This window comes from Rhinichthys klamathensis, unplaced genomic scaffold (assembly GCF_029890125.1).
Source record: "Rhinichthys klamathensis goyatoka isolate OS25496 unplaced genomic scaffold, OSU_Roscu_1.1 h1tg000298l_1, whole genome shotgun sequence".
In the NCBI taxonomy this organism is placed as follows: Eukaryota; Metazoa; Chordata; class Actinopteri; order Cypriniformes; family Leuciscidae; genus Rhinichthys; species Rhinichthys klamathensis.
In genome coordinates this window covers 1,143,474-1,164,950 of record NW_026606817.1, presented here as the reverse complement: position 1 = coordinate 1,164,950, position 21,477 = coordinate 1,143,474, and the positions used below count along the sequence as shown (strand labels likewise).

Genomic DNA, 21,477 nt, shown 5'->3' with positions numbered 1-21,477 from the left:
TTTTCTGTAAGGGCCTTTGAGATTTACTCCATTTATCATACAAATTACAGTCACATAACCAAAAGTAATTCAACAGAGACATCAGAGAGGCGTTTCAAGACCTTTTAAAGACTACAAGCTCTCCTCTGAGTGTTGATGATTCAACCAGAGGCATTGTGTTTACGCTTCTTGTCTGAACATATAATTTTGATGCTTTTAGCTGAATGCAAGAGCGCTCTTTTCTGTAGGCTTTGGGTTTTATAGTGGCAGGCACCTGACAGGAGGAAATTTGTACAGTGCAATTGTGATCTTAAAAGGTTGCTTGATTATTGTTATTTGAACGGTAGGTGGTTATTTTATCATGCTAGCACTTTGATGACCGATTATGGTCCTTCGAGACATCTGGGCACTAGCCTCTTTGGAGTAAACAAATAAGAAAATAAGATGGTGTCTTTACATTCTGCAATCGCTACAGAATATCTCTGAATTATGACTTTATTTTTTATGATAATTGAGACTTTTGAAAATGAATAATTTAGCTTCTGATAAGCCCAACGTTAAATGTGACTAATAAACATGAATTGATGTAGTTTGCCGTATCTGCTAATATGAGAAATAAAGTCTCAACAGTGTCATACAATAAAGTCACAATTACACACCACATTTTTAATACATTGCAAGGGTAAAAACAATTTAGACATTTAGCACACTGCTTAGACGTTGATGAAGTCTCATGAGTTCAGTTTTACCCAAAACAGATTAACATGAATCTGACCATTTTATACAACGTTGGTTATTGTACATATCGCTGCAGTTTGGAAATGAAATGTCCGGTTTGCAATTGTAAAAAAAAAGTAGCACCTACATTAAACCCTAGCCTAAACTTAACCGATAGTGTTAACAAAAGCAAACATGAGATTAAAAAAATGCATTTTCTGAAGCAACCTTTGTAACCAATAAGCCATATACTGTAAATCTTAATAATAAACCTTACATTATATATAACACATAGCCTAATCAGCACCCAAGCGCACGCATAAAGCTTTCCACAGCACACCTGCAAAGTAATGATTATGAATGTGTCATGAAAAAAAAGATTTTAGTGAACAGAACCTCTCCATCTCTATGTTTCTTTCTTGTTTCTCTTCCTCTCACACTCTTTATGAATGGAGACCCATCAGCTAAACTCAGGGACAATTACATGTAGCTAAAACAAGCGATTGTGCTTTAAGCACTGCTGGTTTTGTAACAAGCTCTGTTTAGTGTGGGAGGGAGAAAATTCCTTCCGGACGAATGAAGGAACAGAGCCGAACAGAGGCGTCTGTGCAGATATTCAGTGTAATGTCATTGACTTCAATATAGACATATTGTTATATTGTTCAAAGTCCCTATGATGTTCTGGTCTCTGGATGTGACTCTGGGTCCCTCCTTCAATGAAAAAAAGTAATTCATGTTTGGGTGAACTATTCCTTTAAATTTAGTTGCATTCTATGTGTAATACTGGTTATGGAAATCATTTGGACTTTCATTCCAGAGGGTTTAAAAGAAGAACAAGACGGCTGTCCATCATTCATGCAGACATGGATTCTCTGTTTTCTCTGTATTTTGAGCATAATCGAGTCGTGTTACAAGGTCATGACACAGAGGTTGAAAGACTGGATATAACACTGCAAAAAAATTATTGTAGAAACAGTTTTCGCTTTGAAATTGCTAGTAAAGTTCACAATTACTTACGAAGAAATGGAAAGTAAAACATTGAATTAAACAGAGTTTTGAGGAAGAAAGACTGAAAGAGAACATATTCAAATATTCCTTATGTTTATTGAAATACCCCATTGTACTTGCTGTATCCTAACCACAATTTTTGACCGACAATCCAAAATGATTTTGTGGTAATCGACATTTTGCTAAACATGCTGTTACTGATATTAAACCAGAGCATTTCTTAAGCTACGACACCAGCATCAAAACCACAATGCTGAACTGTCTCTGGCCTTTCATTAGCACTCTCTGCGCCATCCTACATATAAATAAATGAAGTGTTTGCCGTCTGACCCTTAAAATGATTAAACAGCGTTCAATGTTACTCCCGGGCTCCACCTCAGACCTCTCTAACTGCATTGAGAACGCCTGAGGGACAGACCGAGTCTTCACCCATCACTGCTATTCTTGTCCAATCTGATTTCAATTGCAGAGGGCTGTTGAAAACACAGGGAGATTACTCTGTGCGATGGCTCGTCTTGACAGATGGGTCACCCTCATAAATCCTGCTCAGCAGAGGAGCGCTCAGCTACATTTATACCCATTAGCCGAGGCAATTTGTGAAGGCTCCAGTCACGGACAGGGGACACGTAACTAAACGACATGTATAGTGTGAAGCAACGAGACTCTGCAAGGTTGACAACTGACATACGGTGGGCCCTATTTAAGGATCTAAGCTCATGGTCTAAAGCGCACGGCGCAAGTGCACTTGGGTCGGTCCGAATCCACTTTGGCTAGTTTAACGTTGGGGAAAATGGTCGGCGCTCCCGGCGCATGATCTAAAAGTGTTGTCTCTATTCTCTTAATGAGTAATGGGTGTGTTTTGTTTCTATTCTCTTAATGAGTAATGGGTGTGTTTTGGGTGTAACGTGCAATAAACCAATCAGAGTCTCATCTCTTATTCCCTTTAAAAGCTGCTCGCGCTATGGCGGATTCGCTATTTACACGGCAGAATTTGCAAGTGGAAAACTAATAAGCAGAGTGTAATAAGCAGAGTGTGTGTGTAATAAGAAGAGTGTGTGTAATAAGCAGAGTGTAAGCGTGTTGTGGACCCGCCTATAAGCGCACATTACTAACGTGCTCTTTAAATAACAACAAAAAATATACTGTGCCATTGATTTTAGCCCAGGTTTCAGTTGGTCAATGGCTCAGTCTATTTCAGTTCCTCAAAGCAGCAACGCTCCGACAATGCTCCTGAACACACACTCGTTCTCAGACCAGAAGCTCATGGGCGCACAGACGGGCACAAATGCATTTGCTATTTAAACAACGTGGAGCAGGACATGAAAATGAAAACTGCGTCGGGCTGAAACTAGCAGAACACACTTGCGTCGCGCGTATGATAGGGCCCTGTATGTTAGTGAACGTAATTTTAATGGTAAAGACTGAAAAATGTAATTGTTAAAGGTAAGTTCATTTAGTCTATAAGGTGAAAAACTGCAATAGAACTAATAAGACATTTTCACAGTAAAACACTGTTAAATGTAAAGTTGTTGGAAGTGACGAACAACAAGTCACCATATAATTTACAGTGAAAAAACGTAAATTGGCATTTCTCAAAATTCTCCGTATGACACTTCACGTTTGATGGGTCTTCATTGAAATATCTCAGTTTCTTCTTAGTTTTTTATCATCAGTTATGTTACATCTTATGTTGTTAGATGAATGTTTGTTGCATTATTTTAGTTACCGTGATGGTGTTTTGTGTTTTGGTGTAAAACACTGTGTGCATCTTCTATATATCAGTATTTCCCAAAAGCCACTTGTGATGAACTTTACTTTACTGTAAATTTAAGCTAAATCTGTAAAACTTAAAATGTTGTTACCGTATTTTTTTACAGTTAAGTTGTGGTAATCACAGCTGCCATTTTTTTCTTACTTTGATAACATTTGCATATTGAATTTTCATTGAATTGATATAGGAATATTTCCTTCTGTAAATAAAAATTCTAGTGCTCTTAGTTAATCTGGTTTTATATTGAAGCTAAATCTGTAAATACACTGATATTTTCAGAACTGTGCAAATAATTTGCCATTTTTTGTCTCACTTTGATAACATTTGCATAATATTTGAATATTGAATTGTGATTTCAAGGATATTGGGGATCTATCGAAATATTTCCTTCTGGAAATGCCAAATGTTTAGTTATATTAGTTAATCTGGTTTTATATTGAAGCAGAATCTCTAAATACACTGATATTTCCAGAAGTGTGCAATAATTGGTGTTGCAGTTGATCTGAAGTGGCAGAGCGACCAGGAGGACTCTGAACTCCAGGTTTTTATCTGATTGGACCAGATGTTACAATTCTGTACCTGTCTAGATTTTCTTCACTCGTTTCTCTCCACAGCAGAAGGCGATTCATGAGGGAATCCCGTTTGCTATGCTGCAAGAAAACTCAGTTACACTTTATTTTAAGGTGTCATTGTTACAATGTAATTATACACTAAATTACTGAGTAATATTAATTAACAACACGTACTTACTATAGGGTTAGGGTAGGATTTGGTTGAGGGTTGTAATTATGCATAATTTACTGTTATTACTATGGTAAGTGCATGTAACATATGTAACAAGGACACTGTAAAATAAAGTGTTACTGAAAGCTCTTGCTTTTAAACAGGCGTGCGTTTGCTCCGGTACCTTATTGACTCCGTCTGCCATGGCCTGCAGGGTGAGCTCGCGAGGACCGTCCACTGTTTTCCCATCATCCGTGGGACCCCAGCTGGCGCTGTAGATGTCAATGACCTGTGGCATGTGGCTGATGGAGGACGCCTCAATGATGTCCGTCATGAAGGGCTGGTCCAGCATACGAATGCCTGCAACAAATGGCAAGACTGAGAACATGGGAGCAATAGGAAAACCCTTGATGCCGCTCTACTCATCATGATCTGCAGTGATAACTGGTGTGAGATTCACTGGTGACATATGGAAGAAGAAGCGGAAGATAATAGCTTTGGTACTGCATCAAGCACTTCACAAGCTTTAACCTTAACTTTGCTTCTCTCTCTCTCTCTCTCTCTCTCTCTCTCTCTCTCTCTCTCTCTCTCTCTCTCTCTCTCTCTCTCTCTCTCTCTCTCTCTCTCTCTCTCTCTCTCTCTCTCTCTCTCTCTCTCTCTCTCTCTCTCTCTCTCTCTCTCTCTCTCTCTCTGACAAACCTACAGAAAAGAAGAAAATAAACTTCCCTGCTGGTCTAGCTGGGGAAATAGCATGCGATGCTCGGCAAGTAAAGGCCCTGATATACTCACAGCAAAGTTCTTTTCATTCTTTACTTAGGGTTAATAAGTAGTTTGAAAGCTGTTTGCGAACATCCCGAAGCATTCACGCTGCAGCTGAGAGCGATGTTGAGATGAATATGTAAATATGTGTTGTGCTCTTTCCTCTCAATAACAGAATAAACACACAATAACAATAAGAAAACAGCGGTTCAGAAAGCATCTGATCATAGTGATGTGGAGATGTTTGCTCCAGCTTTGAGATTCAGATCTACAGTTGCGTCATACAGCACTTTATACAATAGATAGATTTAAAGCAGCAGCTTTACAGTATTAAACATGACAAAAAGTGTTAGTCTCTTTCAGTTAGAATCACAGCTTCAGTTTCTGCTGTAAAGCGGCTCTCCAGTGTGTTGGTGTTTTTACTCGCGTCTGAACAGAAGAAAGAGATTAATCTGAGATTTCCATGTCAAAGAAGGCGGAGCCTCAGAGCTACACCCACCTATTACGTGAACGCCACGGACTAATGGGAGTTCAAATGAGTTTACCAGCTGGAACAAACTTTTATGGAAAGTTCAGTTTGGCAAACTGTTTCCAACTCCAAACGAACTTTGTTTTGTTCTGATTTTGTTCAAAATTACGTCACACCAGTTTGTTCTTCGATTCCGCTTAAAGTATACCGGGACCTTAACACTGGCCACCAGCATGATCTCTCTGGTGAATCTGGTTGACTGAGGTTAACTCTGTCCCCATCTCTTTACACATCTTCTGAAAGAGTACAGAATCTCCTGATCAAAACACAGGAGAAGAAGAAGCAGAAGCAAGCGATACACTCTGAAAAATGCTGCGTTCGAAACAACCCAAGTTGGGTTAAAAATGGACAAACTCAGTGATTCGGTTGTTTTAACCCAGCGGTTGGGTTAAATGTTTGCTGGACAGTTTTTTTTTAACCCAACTATTGTTTAAAAATTACTAGTTTAAAATGAACCAAAAATAGGTTAGAAATTAAAAATCAGACACATAATAACTAGAGGCAACGATAATAATCAAAAGGTGAACATTTATTAATAAGCATTTAAATACATGTTTATTGTTTAATTATTTATCATCATACTTATTAATAAATGTAAATGTATTAAACCTATTAATAAATGTTAATTTTCAACATACGTCCGGTTCATTTTAAGCAAACAATACAGTAATTTTTGAAACAATCGTTGAGTTGAATAAAACTACCCAGCAGGTTGGACAAACGTTTAACCCAACCGCTGAGTTAAAACAACCCATTCGCTGGGTTTGTCCATTTTCAACCCAACTTGGGTTGTTTTTAACCCAGCATTTTTTAGAGTGTACCATATATAATCATATGCATATGTAAATTATAACGTGATCATCCACATTAAACAGCATATGAATCAAAACAGCCTAAATGTGGACTCAGGACGAGCTTTGGGACTGTGAAGCTTTGAGGTGTCGATGGACTCGATCTTCTCCATCTGTGTTTGATCATCGCTCTGAATCCCATCCGGATGCAGTCTCTGACAAAACCCCATTTTCTCAGCGTTTGCTCAAAATGTTGCCTTTTTTATGAAACTTATCCACATTCCAGTGTTGATTAAAAAGGAATGCATGAAGCTTGAATAAAACGGGTTTTTGTTTAAAAACAGAGGCTCTGTTCTTTAATTTGATATATTGCATATTCAGATATTTATACAACTAAATATTCTGGGGGTCATAAAAACGTTTGTGAAAGTGTTGAAGAAAGCTGGCGGTGGTTGGCAACTTTTTCCAAAATGCTGGCGGGGAAAGAGTTAAACCGTCTGAAGGGGACTGTGATGGAGACCAACAATGCAACTTATGCTGGTAACCAGCAGATCTTCACCAGGCAACATGAGCAGCACCAACTCAGGCTCATTACTGTGCCTTTAAATATGCAACAACCTCTGTCTTTTCATATATATCTGCACAGGTTTAAGCCTGAAGCTCTGTATGAATACACTCTAAACATCCCACTGCTGTGTATCACAAGACATCAAACATGTGAGACCTTTAATACTGACCTCATCCTGAAAGGTGATTATAAAACATTGCAAGAGCTGAAGTGGTGAGACTAGACACTCAATGTGTGTGTGTGTCCTTTGTGAGGGACAAAAGCTAAACAAGATATTCACTGGCAATTAGTAACTCTCCTTTACTTTTGTGGCCTTTTGAAAAGAAAAAAACAAATCAATGTGCTGCAGTGCGTAAATTATGTTTTTATTATGTGCCATATTGTGAAAGAGTGGAAGGGTAGAAGTTATCAATATGATAAAGATGATTTTCCAAAACAAAGGGATCATTCATCATAGTTATTCAAAGTCATTCATTATATTTATCGACTAACACAAAACAAACCTGATAAGGCAAAAATGCATCGAATTTATTTTAATTAAAACATTGAATCATGATAGTATCCAAACACATTAATACAAATATTGTTTCTGAATTTAATTGGCTTCTTGATTGTAATTTGAAACTCTATACAGTTTAGATCTATACAAATAAATGTGAATTGAATTGCATATTGAATGTGTATATTTGTATGCACCATGTGCTGTGGAATGAATGTTCTTGGTACTTCAGTAGGGGTTTGACGAGACGAGACACGAGATTGGGTTCATGAGAGCGAGACGAGGCGACAAAAAGGACAAAATTCATGACGGGAAAAATAGTCTGCAGGTGCATTTTGTTTTAACAATCGTCTTGTAGTTAATGTAATTTCCGTTCTACTTTACGAGTATGAATTATCATATGCATTGATAACAATATACAAGCACTGTAAAAGGTTTTGCCACAAACTCAACAGACTGACTTCTCTCCTGTATGATTTCACAATGTCTCTTCAGATCTTACTGAACATGAATTATGAGCTTCCAGAACTTCTGGTTGAGGCTGTGTGTCACCTCCTAATTAAACTCCTTTCCACAAATTGAACATTTTTCAAGTTTCAAAGTTTTTTATTAGTGTTATTGAGTGCAAACAATAAGTGCAACCATAATCAAAGTACTCTCTCAATATTTAAAGTGCAAACAGAGACCAGAGTTAAGAGGTGGTTTCAACTACACAGCCCAGCCTAAGATAGGTTTGATATTGGGAGACTCGCGTTTTACTTTCGCATTCGAGATCGCACGTAATCTGTGTATAGAAGGAGCGGTGGTGCTGAGCGCGCATTCTACAAGATAAGACATTTAGCTTGCGCAACGAATTCCCCGCCATGGTCTTGTCAGTCATCTCGCCTTACTCTCGTCATGTGATCAGTGAACTGTGAAGCGACTGTGTGCGACTCTGCCGCTCGTGCTGGGTGAGCAGAGCAGACCTTTACAATAGTCTCTCACAGTCATGGTTCCTGTGTCATGTGATTTCCTTGCCCTCATGTGATCATGTCTTGTGCTTGCCTTTTCTTATGTGTCACGTTTTGATTGGTTCATTGTTTCATTGGTGTTTCTTGTTTGATCAATAATCTTGTGTGTCTCATTTTCCCATTGTTTCTTGTCTAGTATTGTCAGTGTAACCTCTATTGGTGAGTTGGTTTCATATTTATGTTTTTGACCAGTTTTTGTGTTGCTCACTTCAGCTGCAACTCGCCTCAGTGGACTTTTCTGATAATGTATCACAAAGAACACGGATACAATATTACAATATTCAACGCAGATAGTGCACACCAAAAGCCTATTGTCTGACTTGACAGCTCTGGTTCTTCTCTTGACAGCTAAGCCTACTCTTAACTACTCTCAACTACTTCCAAGGCAATTTGCTTGACATCTCAAATGAGACGTTGTTAGGAACATTGATAACATTTTATTCCGATGGTCCCCTTTAGTCATTTAAGGTACTTTGCAACTACGTCAACTAGTATTATTAGTCTGTCTGATTAATATCTGCTAACACTTTATTTTGATGCTCCCCAACAGACTATAAGAAACTTTGCAAGTACGTCAGATTACTCTACTAAACCCAACCTAACAGTCTTCTAATACTCTAAGGAGAGTTAGCTGACATGTAGTTGCATATTAATAAGAGTTAGTTGACATGTAGCTGCAAAGTTACTTATAGTTAGTAGAATGTCTAAAGTGGAACTGTCTAAAGTAACCGGGGGCACGTTCAAGTTCAAAACGGTGCGCAACGTTTTGCTACGGTTTCCGGGTTGACCGTCATGTTTCCTGGAAACGGCGTGCACCGGTGTGCACCAGGGTTTGAGATGCGTTTTCTCTTGTTTGGTGGGTGTGTCAGAACTGCAGTCCAATCAGCGGCAACATGTATATAAAGCACACGGTATTAAAGAGAACTCGCACAATGGGTTCAAGGAAAGTAATTTACAAATGTGTTCGATGCAGCTCGGTATACGCAACAACTGAGGATATTAGAAGACATGTTTGTCGTAAGTTTTATTGTAAACATATAGGATATCAACATAATGATGTAGTTGTTTATATTTTTAGCTTCATTGCAAGTGTATGACATATGGTTTAAGTGCTTTTCCTAAAAATGAGAAAGAAAATACAGGGTATTAAAACAGTATGAACTACAAATAAAGTCAGTTTGTGAGGCTGAATAGAAGTGTTTTAGTCTGAATTAGGTAAGATGTGCTTCCATTTCAGTTTCAGCAAATCCCTTCACTCGATTGGGATGTTCTCTTGTGTTCTGGGCAGAAAGTGCAGTAACTGTAACATGGGGCCTATTTTGTAGTATTAAACACATATTTATATCGACTTCATCAGGCTCCGAAAATTCTTCACAAAGAACACAAAGAATGGCCTTTCTCAGCTGCCATAGTTGCAACTCTTTCGTCATCAGAACAGTGTGTTCAACGCATCACCGTTTCTGTTTAAAAAACGTTGTGCAACGTTTTGTCGGGGCTGAACGCAGCCCAGAACTTCACTTGTATTATGAGGTCATCACTGTAAAAACCTATCAGAAACGTACCTGCTACCTTGGAGTTGTAGGCCACGCCCACCCCACAGATGTTGTTGTTTGAAACTGCAGACACCTCACCAGCACACCTGGTTCCATGACTGAAACACAACATTCAGAGATGTCTAGAGTTACACATTTCACAATGATTTATGTGATTTAACAATGAATCCAACTATTATTAAGTTATTCGCTAAAAATCTCTCCAGTCACCATAGCTCTTATTTAGTTTCGCGCATATTCAAATGTGTTGAATACGTATCTGGTACTAAACAACAATGTGTCAAGTTTGAATCTATGAATGAAAATTGAAAGACAGAGTGGAGGGTAAGATTTCCAATAAATAACCATAATGTAATTCTGTTCATCACCCACATAAACTGTATATTAAGGTAAATTAAAGCCATTATTGACAGGATCTGTGGCTGTAGTGAGCACACGGCGATGGAGAATTAAACAAAAACTATTTATTAGCACTAATACTCAGAACACGCAGGAGACTGTAAAAGTAAACACAAGCACGTAAGCATAAGCATAAACGACACTGAACAATAAACAGAAAGATCTGAGGGCTTAAATACACTCAGGGATAATTAACAGAACAAGAAACAGGTGCAGCTCAATCAGAAACCACAGAGAAACCAGAACACAATTAAACTTAATATAACCCTGACAATTATTCAGATAAATAGGCTTACATGCTCCGTTGCAATATATACTGTGTATTCAGCATTATCAGAATCTGTCCGTCAGAAACCTTCTGTATCATGTAGCATGTACAATTACTTTTGTATGGTCATATAGATATAATGGAATATTGCCGTGACTCGGATGGGAGTGAAGTTTAGGGGCGTGAGAGTGTAACGGAGGCAAGCTAATAAGAGCTGTGAATGTAAACCTCACTCCTTTGGTCTCAAGAGGCACGCAAGAGACTGCGGTCTTAAGCCTCCTTGTTAGCACACCACCTCCCATGCCGGATACCCTAGTTCCAGTGTTGGGAAAGTTCACTTTCTACATGAACTAGTTCAAAGTTCAGTTCACACATTTTAAAATAAACTAGTTCAGTTCATAGTTCAAACTTCAAAAAATGAACTAGTTCATTCATAGTTCTTTTTTTCCATATGTTGCGAGATTTTTTTTTATTATTATTATTGCCACAGCCCATATACAACCACAGACAACAATTATTTTATCAACGGGCAAAGTTTGCACAGAAATGTACGATTTTTCCCATCCTCACCGACCTCGTCATAAAATCCGTCTAAATGATCACACGACGCCTCCTCGCTCGCTGCTTTGTCGACGGCGGCCGCGGTGCGACACTGGTGGCTGGTGTTGCCAGATTGGGTGTTTTTTCGCTACATATTAAGGCCTGTTTACGTGTGTTTTAGCTGGGTTTTCGCCTGGAAGGCTCTATAGAAATCTGGCACCCTATTTAAAGTTAAACTGAGAGAGCGCGCGTTCACAGACACCAGAATGAACGCGTTCACCGTAACGTTCATCAGGCAGTAATACAGTACGTTCAGTTCACGTTCGGCCAAAATATGAACGCGTTCATGAACTATCGTTCAATGAACGCGTTCAGGCACAACACTGCCTAGTTCAAATCCCGCTCGTCGAGTAGGACCCTGTAAACTTGGATGATAAGAATATAACTATATTCCAATATTATACAAATTAAGAATAATAAAGGGAACCTATTATGCCCCTTTTTACAAGATGAAACATAAGTCTCAGGTGTCGCCAGAATGTGTCTGGGAAGTTTCATTTATTATACCAGGTTGTAAAAGCCCATTTTTGAGTGGACGGAAAAACATGCTGTTTTCGTGCATGTATCTTTAAATGCAAATGAGCAGCTGCTCCGCCCCCTTTCCAGAAGAGGGTGGAGCCTTAAAAGCTTGTGCCTCCGAAACTCCGAAAAACTAAAATATCTGTTTGATTTTGATTATCATCTCTATCGCGTTTACACTCACGTGACATTGCAGTTCTTCATCATCATGAAAGCTTATTATCTGCATGCGTTTTAAAGCCATATCAGTCTAAACTTCTGATATCTGGTGTTCTGAGCGCACACATCTGAACCACGCGCACAGAAAGCTGGATGTCAGACAGTGTGTCCTGTGAATATTAAACTAAGTTCTCTTTTACATCTTATTACAATTAAACTGTCAAATACACACAAGGTTATGTCTGTGAACGTAAACAGCAGGGAAATAAATCACATCTGTATATTAGATCGGTGTATTAAAGTGAAAGCATAATATACAGTACCTACTCCTATAAATGCTGTAAATATGAATCACACAACAAAAGGAAAAAAAAAAACAGAAAATCACTCACTGCTCTTAACTGAATAACTTTAGTAGCTTTAATAAAAATAGATTTCTTACTGATGAGATAAACATGGACTGTGTACGGCTCACTGAGGGCGGAGTCTATGCTAATAGGGCGGAGTCTGTCAGCGATCTTGGGCGGGGCCTAAGTATATGTGATGTCACTGCTAGAATCTGCAGACGGCTTATTCTGAGACACTGCTTTGGTTTATGGGGATTAAAAAAGAGGAGTTTGTGGATTTTTATCATTATAGGGTGGTTGTGTACACACACTGTGACACATAATTATGTTCAAACACCATGTAAAAGTGAATTTTGCATAATTGGTCCCCTTAAGTAAATGGACTCATTGATGTTGAACCTTGCTCTACTTCAATAACAAGCCGTAAATGTACAAGACAAGCTTCTACAATGGTCTCTGGAACGGAGAATCCTCAGGAAGAGCCCGGCATGAGGCACAGCAATGGTTCCCTCCTCTCCTCCACTCAGACATCAGTGCTTCTATTTATATATAAGCGTCTGATGATGCTGTGAGTCTGCAGCTCAGATGATATTACTCTGCTCTCACCACACGCTGAACAACACAAGAGGAGCTCTCGCCATCTATTAGATTGTGTCTGTCCTTGATGTGCACTGTAAAAAAAGAGCAATTATGCCAAGGTTTAACTAATATCTTAAAATATCCTATTCAGATTTGTACTCTGAAATCAATGCAGGTTATGACATTTTCTGTGTTAACTATGGACACCTAAACCGGCTAGTCTGCGGGCTGCCTGAAAGACTGATCGGTTAGAAGAAAGCCTGTATAAGGCTAGTTTTTACATAGTTTATCAAGTCTTGCATCTAAAGTCTGGTCATAATTCTGGCAATGTTTCGGGTTTCAACACAGAAAATGAATAATGTTTTATAATCAACGATTATATTAGTATGGGTTCTCAACCAGAAAACCATATATTAAAGTCCCACTTGGATCGCGCAGCTTTGTTTGATGCGTTGACGTTATTTCCACTGAAACATGAAGATAAGGCGGGACTTATTGAATGGCTCCTCCCCCTTTTCAAACAGCCAATAGCGTTTAGTTTCCCTCACAGACTGACAGCAGCATTGAAGTGAATCAGAGCGCTGATGATACGCTGGATTCGATAATAGAAATGTGAATAAATTCTAGCCATTTCAACGAACAGTTGGAACACACACTCCAACACATGTTGCTCTGTGACGTGTGAACGATCGCTTTGGCCAGGTGGTGTTTATAGCAGAGGGGGCGGAGCTTTAGATCCTAGAGAGCATTTGATTGGACAGAAGATGTGATGAGAAGCTGAAGTTCGCGATGAAGTCATAAAATCCCTGATCCATTTTAGCGGAAGTGAGAGATTTGAGTTTTGAACAGGTTCCTAGCTAAGAATTCAGGATCTTATGAGATTATATTGCTTTGGACGCTCATCTTTTATAATAAGGTTTAATCAGTGTGTTGAAAATATCACATGTGTCCCTATAAGAGCAGAAGAGCTTGTGCTCTCATTTCATATCTCTCAAGCATCCTTAGACTGATTCCGGTGGAGACTATAAGCATTGTGTCTCTGCGGTGCTATTGAACTATCATTGCTTATTTGAGCATCCAAACCATACATATATTTGGGCTGGGACTATCTATTTGTCCAGACAACAGCAGCCGGAGGAGTGGAGGTTTGTTTCCATGGAATAAAAAAGTGATTGACTTCTTTTCCTCAGAATTGCAAGTTTATATCTCACAGTTTTGAGGGAGCAAAACTGGGGAAAATAAACTCGTAATTGCAAAGAAAAAAAGTCAGAATTGCTAGTTTATGTCGTCCAATTTGAACTTTATTACTTGCAATTATGTATTTATATCTGTATTTTACATTTCTGCAACTGCAAGTTATAAAGTATGAATTGTGAAATGAAAGTCGCAATTATTTTTTTTATTCCCTGAAATTTCCAGAAATCTGTTTAATTTGCATGTGTTTCGCTAGTGGTGCAGAAATGACATGCTTTTGTACATGATATATATGAGCCTCAATCATTTGAGAAATTGAACCAATTAAGAAACAAATGAACAAAGAAAAAATCATCAGTGAATAAAGTGAATAGTCGACAAATGCATTTTTACTGCTAATGTAATGTAGTGTCATAAATAGCTTTTTTAAAATATACATGCTTGGATGTTTAAGTGCTGTCTTAACGTTTGTGAATGCAAATGCTTTTAGCTGCCAGTGTGTGTGTGTTTGTGTGTGTGTGTGTGAGTGTGTGTGCGTGCATGCATGTGTGTGTGTGTTACGACATGTTCTGAGTGCACACAATTATGTTACACTGGACCGTATTGAATGGTGAGATTTGTGTTTGTTTCTTGTCCACACACAACACCCTTCCTCACATACACATCTCTTATTTGTTCTGTTTCATAATGCACAGCAGAGAAGAGGATCCAATGATTTATTCAGAGAGAATGGAGAAAAATGCATTGATTCGAGTATCAAAACTACTTGCAGAGCATTAATGATTGTTTATTGTAATGTAAAATCTATTGAGTGCCAAGTCATTGATCAGTCCCACTGGAGGTAGCACTGAAACCTCGTAATCTTCAGCTCGGGTGGTTTAGCTCGGAGAGGAGAGAAAGGCTCATCGCGTGTGTTAATGCAGCTGGGCTGAGAGCCGGTGAGAGATGGCTTAATGCGGTTACGTGTCAGGAAAATCAATACAGAGAGGCAAGGAGTCCTTCATCCAAACACTGCTAACAAACACAGTTGCAGGGCAATGCACTGCGGCGTCAGCGAGTACGAGCAGTTTCATATCGTATATGGCATGAAGTGTACATCATTTGCTCTAAAGCAACATTGACAGTAAAGGCATTTATAATGTTACTAAAGATTTATATTTCAAATAAATGCTGTTCTTTTGAACTTTCTATTCATCAAAGAATCCTGAAAAGAAATAATCAGGGTTTCCACAGAAATATAAAACTGTTTTCAACGTTGATAATAATCATAAATGTTTCTTGAGCAGCAAATCCTCATATTAGAGTGATTTCTGGAGGATCATGTGACACTGAAGACTGGAGTAATGATGCTTTGGACCAAAACAGAAACCAAACAGTACTGTAACTAATGATGTAAAAATTTGAATATAGAAATGAAAAAAAAAAAAATCTTGCATCAGTGCAAAAAGGCTTCATATGTGATACGAGTTAAAAAAAAAGACAAAAAACTTTAAAGATAATGTTATTAAACAGATAGTTTTAACTCTAAATTCTGATTGGATGAGCCACAATTTAAGCTGAAAAATATTACAAGAGATACTAAAATATAGACATATTAATTGACATGACATTGCGTCCATAAGCTTTGCATTGTGTCCACATTTCTACATGGTTCTTCTTGCTACTTTCACACGAAAATAACAAATCTCAGAGAGCAACACAGAGTCGGCCCAGATCCGGGCCACATCCGGCACATGTGGATTCTGTCCGGGATCTGTGCCGTCCACTGATATCTACTCAAACAACTACAGATACACATTAAAATATGCTCATTACCTGTTAAACCAGTCGTCCGTGTAGCGAGGGTAAGGGAACGGGTCGTTGCTGCTGAAGTCAAAGCTGGCTTCTGCATTCTGAAACATCAACAAGAAATAGAGCATCCGTCATCAAGCTTCACAGACTTGTGAATTAGTAGCAATTATGTCAAAACAAACAATGAGCTTCATTTCAGTAATTAGTCATTCATTATTTAGAAACCATCTCTGGAATTCCCATTGTGCTCATCCCTGTGTGTGTCATGAGCTGCCCCTCATTAAGCGCTCCTCTAGCTGTTCCTTAATCAACCATCCACCCAATCTCAGAGGTAATGTGTGAAAAACACTGCGGGAAACACGACCCAGACACGAGAACTGTGCGAGGAACTTCATTCTGCTCTGACCAAAGCTTGCAGAGACGTGAGGAAGAAAGGGGCGTATGGGTGGCATGACCAAACTCTCAGATCACTCATTTTGTATATGCAGGAAATTTAATGAACGAATAATGTGTAATGATATTTTCTATTTTCGAAAGATTGTGACATTTTTGAAAGAAGTCTCTTCTGCTCACCAAGACTGCAAGTATTTGATCAAAAATACAGTAAAAACAGTAATATTGTGAAATATTATTACAATTTAAAGTAATTGTTTTCTATGTGAATATATAGTAAAGTGTAATTTATATCCGGTGATCAAAGCTGTATTTTCAGCATCATTACTCCAGTCTTCAGTGTCACATGATCCTTCAGAAATCATTCATTATTAATGGTGCTAAATTATTAATAATGGTTCTTATTATAACAATGCTGAAAACAGTTTTTGCTACTTACTACAAATTCAGGATTCTTTAATGAATAGAAGGCATTTATTTGAAATATAATCTTTTGTAACGTTATAAAGGACTTTATTTAATGCATAATTGCTGAATAAAATTGGCCTATTTAAAAAAAATTTTGAAAGTATGGTATCTTATGGTGGTTTCCAGAAAATTTTGAACCAGCACAACAGTTTTCAACATTGATAATAAAATTATAATTATAAATGTTTCTTGAGCATCAGATCCTCATATTAGAGTGATTTCTGAAGGATCATGTGACACTGAAGACTGGAGTAATGATGCTGAACATCAGCTTTGATCACAGGAATAAATTGCATTTCTAAATTGTAAGAATATGTCACTATATTAATGTTTTTACGGAATATTTGATGAATAATGCAGCACACATTGAAGATGTTTAGATGATGTTTAGAAGGCTGTGGTTTAAAAAAAAAATTCTGACATTAGAGGGTTGTGGTTTAAAAATATCTGAATATTATATTTTATTCACAGCCATCATTTGTAGAAGCCTATTCACAAACTGTTTGCATAAGGGTAGTGTTTTCTCAGAGTTCACTGTGTCTGAAACTCCCCTGAATCGTCACGCTTATTCATTTGTGGATGTTAACTGAATCTGTAAGTCAGCTACACTGTTTACTTCTGAATATTATATTTTATTCTGGTGCGCTTAACGTTATCGTTTTCTCAGAGTTTAGGCTCCTGTGTAATAGTAGCCAATGCTATTCAGCAACTCAAACACACCAAACCAACAATTACTAAAAACACACAAAAACAGATTTTGCACGGGCATTGCACTAGTTTAACATCATTTCAACCAGCGAAAGAAGCCTCCGAAAACCCTTCCTCTGCTCATGATCTCCGTTCTTCACAGCGTTTCTCACCGTACGCTCCTCCATTTTCAGAGTTCAGTTGCCAGAGTTGGAAAGATGCTTCACTTGTGTAGTCGATGGCTCTGGGCTGATGAGGTTCAGTCCGGCAGAGACTCAGTGGGACACAAAAGAGAGGCCTTTGGTTCCCGGGATCCGGTTTAGTGTTTGAGGAAGATAACTGGAGGATGGAATGACTTGGAAGAGGTTTTCATTGGGATGACACTGAGAAAAACTGAGATTCACTGGTTCATCTAAATCGCTGAGTAATATTCTTATGACAAAGTAGAACAAGAATTTCTTCAAGCAGTTATTGTTCTGACCATAAGCCCAATGTTTTAACTATTAAGAAAAGCCAAATACATGCAATGTGAAATCCCTTCTTAACTGGTAGACAGTCACATCACATGTCCCTAACAAGTCTCAAGTACAAAATAACTTTAAATAAAAAATAATAAAGTTAATAAATTATTAACTTTATGAATTACACTTTTTTTATACTTACTATCATTCTGAATTATTATCATAACAATTATAAGAAGAAAACTCATGTGTTCAAGAGAACAAAATCATCACTTCCTGGGAAACTGGCGCACAATATCAGTAATAAAACTGTATGTTTCTGCAATCAAACTCTTTTCCCTCCATCATAAACGAGTGTGTGTCGAGCGTCATCATGAACGAGTGTGTGTCGAGCGTCAGGCGAACTGGTGTTCGGATGCTGGTGTTCGGGAACACACTCGTGTGTGTGAGACGCTTCTGGAGGGAATTACACCAATCATTCTGATCACACACTCGTGTGTGTGAGACGCTTCTGGAGGGAATTACACCCAATCATTCTGATCACACACTCGTGTGTGTGAGACGCTTCTGGAGGGAATTACACCCAATCATTCTGATCACACACTCCGACTCCGGCGTTTCAGAAACACCAAACCACCATTAGAGACGCTGCGACGCCATTGGTCCGCTGGTTACTCCAGTTATCCAATCACAGCTGACGCTGAGGCAAAGCCACATGAGGTTTGAGGGATTTATTCTGCTAATATCGTAGTTTATGTGCATGTCTTCTCATCTGATAAAAAAAAAATTATCCACTTCAATTGGGCACATACATTTATATGAGCATTATTAGAATTTATGCGCATCTTGCCGTATTCATGCGTTATTTTTAAGCAATATCCCAAAATTCACTTAAAAATAGGCGGATGGAAACATAGCTAGTGTTACTGCCATAGAAAAAAAGTCCAGTTTCTCGGAGTCTGCGCTCAGAGAAAGTAGAGCATGATAACGGACTCAGTCCCCGAGCGAACAGCTCCCAGAGAGCCAGCACACACTGAGGGAACAACGGACACACCGGTCCTGTGCTTTACAGCAGTGTGTGTGTGCTTTACAGCAGTGTGTGTGTCCCATAATCCATCAGTGCAATCATGGAGATTCAGATTCTGTCGTTCATGTCGGCCTTCACTTCAGCTCCCTCAGAGGAGAGGAGGTATTCTTCTCTGCCCAGAGACTTCATTAATGGAGAGCAAGACGAAAGCATGAAATTGCATCAGTGCTTCAAAACATCATCAGTAATAGTGATATTCTGAATTGCAATGTATTTATATATATACTGTATATATATATATAAATACATTGCAATTCAGATGGGGCAGGGCTTTTAATGTTGAGACTTTTGTTTTTGTAATCAGGCTCTCAAAAATGATTAAAATAAATTTGGATTTAGATTTACCCGCCAATATATCGGTTATCGGCTTTAAAATATAAAGAATTATCGGTTATCGGTATCGGCCGAATTTTTTTTTTAAATTGCCATTTGAATGGTGCATCCCAATGGCAATTTAAAAAAAAAAAAATGGCCGATACCGATAACCGATAATTATTTATATTTTAAAGCCGATAACCGATATATTGGCGGGTAAATCTAAATCCAAATTTATTTTAATCATTTTTGAGAGCCTGATTACAAAAACAAAAGTCTCAACATTAAAAGCCCTGCCCCAAGCACACAATTTGAATGTTCTCATTATAATGTTATGTAGCCGATATTAAAGAGTTATACTTCACTGTGCTTTCCTTTTTTGAAGAGGTTCATCATATTTCAAGCAATTCAAAACCATCATGATGAACATCTGCATCTGAAGTGTTTCAGCTGAAGGAAATAATACATTATTTATAGTTTTAATATATCAACCAAATTTTCTTTTCAGGCCGATAACGATAACATAAAAAATTATATCGGCCGATAGCGATATGTTGGCCATATATATATCGTGTATCCCTAATAATATATACATTTATCGTGCATCCCTAATAATATATACATAATGTGTATCGGGCCGATCATGTGTTCTGGCACTCAGTCGATCATTACTGCAAAATTATCAACGAAAAGGGGAGTCTTGCATCACTTTATAAAAGCTATAAACCACGATAGACTATAGGCCCTGTTCCACAGACAGGGTTTAGATTAAGCCAGGATTAAGCCTTAGTTCAATTAGGACATTTACCTAGCTTTAATAAACATGCCTTGGAAACAAACATTACTGGCGTGAATCTCAAGACAAAACATTAGCATTGACATATTTTAAGATATGTTGCTTTTGGTTAAAACAGTAGCTCAAACATGCAGTTTAGTCTGGGACTGTGTATGTGAACCCGGGTGTATATGATTTTACCACAATCAAGGGAATTAAGGGAAATCGAGGTTCTATACAATAGGCCTCATGTGGCTTGTTGCTTTTACACTGCAAAAAAAATGCTTTTTAGTACAAATGTCTAAACATCCATAAATCAAGATTAATTCATTTGAGAAGCAAAATGACTTAAAGGGGTCATATAATGCCATTTTTGTACAAGCTAATATGATTCTTTAGGGTCTAAATTAAAAGTTTGTAATATACTTTAATTAAAAATTCTCATTAGTATTGTAAGAAAACACTTATTTTACCTGGTCAAAAACAGCTCTGTTTTCAGCACGCCGTTTCAGTGCATATGCCTTTAAATGATAATGAGCTTTGCTGACTCCGCCCCTCTGTTCTGTGCGTACACGTTTGTAACTCAATAACCATAACGCATTGTTCATTATAAACGTGGGATTATGAATTATATTGAGAACGTCGTACATAGAAAACATGCCGTAATGTACCCTGAGTGTAAACCTTAGACGCATTCATTGTGAAGCGTGCAGCTAGCGATTTGCAAAGATATAAATATTAATATAAAGGTTCATAAAACGTTACACTCACTTCAGTTCTTCTGGAGGTTCAGCAGGAACACGAATATCTGGTACCGATCCTTTTTTCATGAGCAGCTTCTTAGCAAATCCAGCTTTATACTGACCCTCGTTTATAAAGCAGTCTGTTGAGAAATGATTCGCGCAAACATGAGAGCATTGACGTTGCTCGTGGGGAATATTCCCTTCGAAAACAAACACTGCGTCTTCAGCGGTTCGGATTTAGGAACATTAAAATGACTGTGTTCGTTATTACACCCAAGAACAGAACACCACAATCGCTTAGACGCCATTCTGCTCATAGACAGTGCTCCAGCATATCAACAATGACCGCGCCGGTCCGCGCAGACTATGATTGACAGCTCTCACGAGCGAGGGGGAGGGGCTTCTGAGCGTGTGACGTCACACGGTCGAACGGCTCAATTTGAGGCAGGGGAAAACATATAAGGAGATTAAAACAAAACCACTGGATGGATTTTTATCATTATATGATGGTTGTATACAGGCACTGCCAACACACATTTCAGTACAATCAACTTGAAAAAGTGCATGTACTTTTTCAACATATGACCCCTTTAAGATATTAAGTTTTGTTTTCAAAATATCTGCCAATGGAGTATTAATTCAAAGGGAAAACCATTTTTGCATTGTACATAATTAGATTAATGTTCACTAAATAGTTCCACTCATGCTATATCTGTGAGGTCAAAGTTTAGAAAATGCTCTGAAAGCCCTGTGTGTGTATGACATCATTTTAATCACCATGGAAA

At 38.2% G+C, this 21,477-nt stretch overlaps 1 protein-coding gene across 1 annotated transcript in view; it reads right to left on the bottom strand.

Annotated features, from left to right (window-relative positions):
- The window catches only part of pcsk2 (proprotein convertase subtilisin/kexin type 2), a 74,309-nt gene that overhangs the window by 25,417 nt on the left and 27,415 nt on the right, over positions 1 to 21,477 (bottom strand). The window contains exons 6-8 of the mRNA XM_056270168.1: positions 15,788 to 15,864; positions 9,917 to 10,005; positions 4,383 to 4,558 (exon numbers count right to left, since the gene is read on the bottom strand). Of these exons, the coding sequence (XP_056126143.1) occupies positions 4,383 to 4,558; positions 9,917 to 10,005; positions 15,788 to 15,864 (342 nt within the window). The remainder of the gene's footprint in view (positions 1 to 4,382; positions 4,559 to 9,916; positions 10,006 to 15,787; positions 15,865 to 21,477) is intronic.